At 51.1% G+C, this 5541-nt stretch overlaps 1 protein-coding gene across 1 annotated transcript; it reads right to left on the bottom strand.

Annotated features, from left to right (window-relative positions):
• Positions 1-112: 112 nt before the first annotated feature.
• On the bottom strand, positions 113-3167 carry PG997_012301 (uncharacterized protein; the record flags this gene model as incomplete). Its single annotated transcript, XM_066816615.1, has 4 exons — positions 113-576; positions 628-1342; positions 1456-2427; positions 2478-3167. 4 exons carry the CDS (start codon positions 3165-3167, stop codon positions 113-115), a joined length of 2841 nt encoding a protein of 946 aa, XP_066662307.1.
• Between the last annotated feature and the right edge of the window lie 2374 nt (positions 3168-5541).

Below are 5541 nucleotides of genomic sequence, written 5' to 3'. Positions count from 1 at the left end.
GAGTTGTATTGGGTGGGATCGGGCTGTAGGGAGGGGTGTCAGTGTCAGTCTGTCTGTGCAGCAAGGAGCGGTCCGAAATTGGCCCAGTCCCAACGTATCGATGGCCACTGGCTTATGAGACGTGTATGAGAATGACGGTAATGGCGATGAGAATGTAGGCTACTGCCTCGACTACAAGCACCATCTTGATGGTATCCCTCTGCTTCTTGGTGAAACGAAAGGCCTTGCCCTCCGTGTAAGACGCAAGAAGTGTGTTGAAAGAGCCATGCAATGCCATCACCCCAAAGAAAGGAAGAATGGACAAAACCAACGTCATGTAGAAGAACTGCTTACGTCGCTGACAACCCCAAGGAGAAATGTTGTCGGCCTCGGCAGATTCGACATCGGAGATGCTGGGCTCGTCGATTGCATGTCCGCCATTTCTTCGGGCACTCTTATCAACCGGCAGGAGCCGTGGCTGGCGCGGTGGCTGTCTGAAGGTGAACCACTTGAACCTGGGAGCCTTGGAACTCGCAGTGATGAGGTTCGTAATGGGTGATATGGAGCCATGCTCTCTAGTTGTAGGGGTAGGTGTACCTAAAAGAAATCAGCCCAGTCATGTCAATGGATATTACTACGGTCGCTTACCTGCAAACACTTCGCCTGCAAGCCAATTAGGTGGCAAAAAGCTCGAGGATAGGGTAGAAGCCCGCCGAAGCCGTCTTGCACTTGAATCCCGAGGAACGTAAGCCCGGCGTGGCTGTTGCAGTGGAGTGGGTGTAGTCATGTTCCGGCCAGCTGTGCCACTCATTGCACGCTGGTATCTTTGCGTGCTGTCCTCAGTTTCATCCGTGGCACCACTTTCTCTCTGTGTTCTCTGTAGATCCTGTGCCTTGTCTAGGTCCAGGAGAGGGAAAGGGAAAACCATGCCTGTAGGTGTAGTCATATTATCTGTAGGACTGACTGTCGCCACAGGATGAGACTGCTCGCCAGGATCAAAATAGGTATCCTCGACATTATGACCATGACCCGAAGCTGGCTTTTGGATCTCTGTATCATGTTCAGGTTGTTCATCATACGGATTAGCTTGCGCATTAGCCAGTTCCAGGACCTTGTGCGTGTTGATTGAACCCATCGAGGTAGACGGCAGAGTGTCGTAGGTTCCTTCAGAGGCTTGATTTATCGCGCTTACTTGTCCATAGCTGGAAGCCGAGTCACGAAAGTCGTACTTGGAAGCCTTAGTACGGTCTCGTGCATAGCTGAAGTAGCTGCTGGGCTCAGCACGCTGATATCCGCTTCGCCTCCGTGTGAATGGGTTCGGCACCTGCGGGCGCATGTTTGGGGGAAAGGGTGCCGATTTGACCTGAAGGGGTCATCCGGTCTGACCCGCAGCGAATTCTGAGCAAACCCGTTGACGCGTGGAAAGTTGGGCCTCGGAAGCATGACCCGCTGGTTGGAGTCTTTAAGATCGCGTACGTTGTTTCTCTTCATTGACGTGGCGATTGCACCAGGTGGGTGTCGTAGTATGTGGTTACGTGAGTTGAATCTTCTCAGCGGTGCTCCGTCACTCTCGTGGTCGGAGACATCAGCGACGCTGCTTCCTGTGGCTTTTATCATCCGGCCGTCGTGATTATCACTGGATGGCGCAGTAGCACCAGTGTCAAATTCGATTTCACTCGTCGCCTCTGTCACCCAGTCACCCGCTTTCGTCGCCTCCTTTGGAACTGCAGCGGGTGTGCCACTACCCCTTCCCGCTTCCGGGCTAGGCAAGTGATTATGCGTATACTCATGGTTGAGCACATGTCCCTGCGCCCTCAGTGTCATGATAATCATTTTGATATCATTTTCGTCGCACTCGGGCTTCGGGCCATGGCCAAACAGAGCATCCATCGTTGTGGCATGAAAGAAACTCCCCTTTGATTGTCCCAGGCGAGGACGGGCGACAGGGTTTTCAACCTCGTCATTTCCATTCACCATATCGGCCCCTGCTGGTTTGCTTTCAGGATAAGTGAGAGCACAATCTGTATCTACCCCAACCTCCAAAGCTTGGCTAACTTCCCTTTCTCTAGCAGCCTGGAGCACTGCTCTGTACTCTCTGCTGTCGTACTTGAAGGGGTTGCTGTGCGATTCGAAAAGGCTGCCAGACTCAGAGGGAGAATTGACTTCGACAGGCGAATCAGGTTGGTGGACTGGGTCGGCAAACACGTCATTCGCATCAGACGGCACCCGCAATGGCTGAGGCAGGAGACTACGGTGGCCGTGTCTCAAGTATCTTAAGGTTCCCTCGTCAATAAAAGAAGGATCCGACTCGGTAATTGTAACGTCCTCATGGGACAGAGGTCTCGTGCGAATGTTGGCGTCGCCATCAGGTGTGTCCGATATCGACTTGTTTGGCGAAGCACTGTGTGTAGGGACTGATAGGAGGTGTGCTTTCGTATGTTGATTGTCCTATTAATGGTCAGACCAGATCACCTAGAGGATTGGGTGCCTTCACTTACTGCTGGAGATCCTACAAGATCATTGCCCTGGGCAGACGGTTCCTGATAGAGAGGCGGCTGGCTAACATCGTGATTGCGGCCTCGCACTTTCGGAAAGGCGAGGATATAGTCTTGGACGAAGTTGCCATCGCTTGATCGTCTTCTTGTTCCCGTTTCAACATATTGGTCAAGAATCTTGCCAACAGTACTCTTGGAGATGTCAGTGTTCTGCTTTTTGGCTGTTGCGTCGCATGCAACCTCCTCTTCTGAGCTTAGTGAGGACACATCCTCGATTGCTGATGGAAGAGCGCATATAGGAGAGCTCTGGGAAACACGCTTGATGCTTGTGAGAGATCTTCCATTATCCGAGCGCTGAGGATAGGCTGCTACAAAGTCGGATGGTCTGCGAGGCAGCTGGTCGCCGAGCATCTTCCCATTGCTGTCGGGCAAGCTTGGGCTCGAAAGGTCTTGCAAAGGAATATCATTGCTAGAGTCATGGGGTGGGGTCGCGAATGGGTTACCCGACTTGAGGCGGTTGTTTCCTGTGATGTTGCGGTGGGCCTCGCCGAAATCACGGAAGATATGGCCACGGGGTGTTAGACTTCGCTTGGGTCGGTCAGGAGTCTGCACCTCTACAGGCTCTGGAGGTGTCTGATTGAGGAAAGAGGGAAAGAAGTCGCCCTCTTCGCGGAGCTTGCTGCTTCCAGGCATGGTGACGGGTAGTAAAACCTGGCAAGTGACTGCGTCTTAGTCAAGGGACGACTGCAGTGGAAAGATCTTTATTTGAAGCAGGCAGTCACTTACCTCTCCCAACAATTGTGCGGACTACGAACAATTTGGGAATCACAGGTAGGCGCTGACAAGCGCTTGCCGCCCTACAAGCTGGCGTGTAAGGAGGCAGGACGGTCGGTGGGAAGGATATGATGGCCGAGGAGGATGGACTTACCTGGAACCCCCAAAGAAGCTGCCAAAGCCTGAACTGCCCGAGTTTGGACGACGGGGAATTTGAGATGGAAATGAAATTCAGATGCCAACAATGGTGGAAGTAGAAGGAGGGAACACAGGCGCAAGAAAGAGCAGCACTGGTTGTGATGTGGAAAACGAGGGAAAGTACGACTGGTATGCTGGTGTGGGGGAAAGTGGTAGAGGGATTCCTTGATCTTGAGATGGACCAAGAAAAGAAGACAGAATCCTGCAGAGGATCTTGGTCGTCTGCTTCAATTAGGAGAAAGCAGAAATAAATCGGCTCCGACTGCTGTGGTGTTGAGAAAGGAATGAATGACAGACTGCCCATCAATCTCGGCGATTGCAGGTTGTGATGTGTTGTATGGGGTTGGGATCTGTCGGCGAGGAAGTCGAGAATATTGATTTTGTGTAGGAGCTGCAGCATTAGTGCCACCCTAATTATTTGATTGTCTGTCTCCGGATGAGTAGAACAATCACATCCTCACATTGTCTTCACGTCGTATTCACATCGTATGGTATGGATTGTTGGATACCTGATCTTGTGGCCCACTTGCGGCAATCAAGATGGTTCACTATGAGGTGCTTGGTTGACACTCCTTCATGACCTTACTGATCTAGGTTTTAGTAACTCGGCATGAGACGAGACAGTATCTTCGCCCTCTGCTGCTTGTAGATGTGATCTAGGTTGTCCCCATGATACTCACGTCGACGCCCCCTATCATCCACATGGTGGGTCAGAAAAGGGACGTCTACATGAACCCAAAAGCATCTCACCCAAATCCAGTAGACTCGTAATCATGTGTATGATTCCGGCGCATGACAAACCTCTTAATTATGGTGTTTGGGAAATATACAAGAGGATAATTCACCATGTGTTACTTCCCTCAAAGCTCATCTGGCTTGACGGTGGATCTTCGCGGTCATCTCATTCACGGGAAGATCCCGAACAGACCTGCAGACATCTAGACAGGAAATAGTCACATAACTCCTCAAGAGCCCTGCAACCTTTGCTGTCCCCTATGGTCGTACTCAGACGTGTCCCAACGCTCCATGGGTGTAGAGTTCAACCCCCTTTTCTCTTACCAGCTCTCACCATGCAATCTCCTCCTTCTACCCAGTATCATCTCTGTACCTGCAGATCTGACGGAACACATCGGCATCATGATAACTGAGCGTAGCCCTGAATAACACATAACACGCCCGGCTGCACGAGAGACAGAGTAGAAGAGACACCCGAGAGCCCGAGCAATCCAGCCGGCAATAGGTGGTCAATGGCCAGATGGCCTTGATCACTGAAATTTGCAGTGTCCCTGCCTGGCACATTTCTTGCCCTGCTCCTATAGTATCGGGCGTTCTTGATGTGGTAGGTATGGATCTGGTAAGCCTGGAAAACAGGCTATCCGTCCAGTCAAGCTCCGGGCTCTCAAGGTGGAGCAAGCTTCATAACACAGTTGTGTGGTCACATGCTGATGCAGAATACACCTTTACAAGGCGGACAGACCATAGGGGGCAGGTAATTCGCCTTTCGCCTTGAGGCAGGCAGTGCGGATCAAAAAGCTGACTCGAACCAAGTGCATGTCTACATGTAGTAATGCCGACTTCTTTCGACTGGCTCGAATCATAATTGCAAACGGCAGCCTTATTTTGGCCCTGTCCATTCAGAAGAGAGTACGGTTGTTGTAATTGGTCTGGTCAGAAGCTAAGGTTCATCATATATTGGTAATACATGCAATAGAAAGACGAGTAACTGTGTTACCCGCCCCAATGTAGACCACCGATCTCTTTGGCTGATCTAAAATATCTACAAGGAACAGTGCCCGAACCGCTATATCCCAGAACCCAAGCAATCCTTGAAGCCGCCTAGATGGAGAGAGGGCTTATACACAGATAAGTATACTTATCTACAAGCTGACAAATAATGCGCCCCAGATCTAGTACACCCATGAACGACATGACTCCGTAAAATGCCACACAGCCCATGGACATGGAACGCCGGTGCCATGCTCTCAAGCAAACAAAAGAAACCCTAACCCATTGCTTCCCATAAAAATGCCATAACGTTAAGCCAAAAGACATCGGAATCGAGCTTGCTTCCATCCCGCAAGCCGTGGGATTCCGA

The sequence above is a fragment of the Apiospora hydei genome, assembly GCF_038363865.1.
Source record: "Apiospora hydei strain CBS 114990 chromosome Unknown utg000009l_segment0_segment0, whole genome shotgun sequence".
Taxonomy (NCBI): Eukaryota; Fungi; Ascomycota; class Sordariomycetes; order Amphisphaeriales; family Apiosporaceae; genus Apiospora; species Apiospora hydei.
Note: the sequence above shows the minus strand (reverse complement) of the source record. Positions and strands in the feature narration are given on the sequence as shown.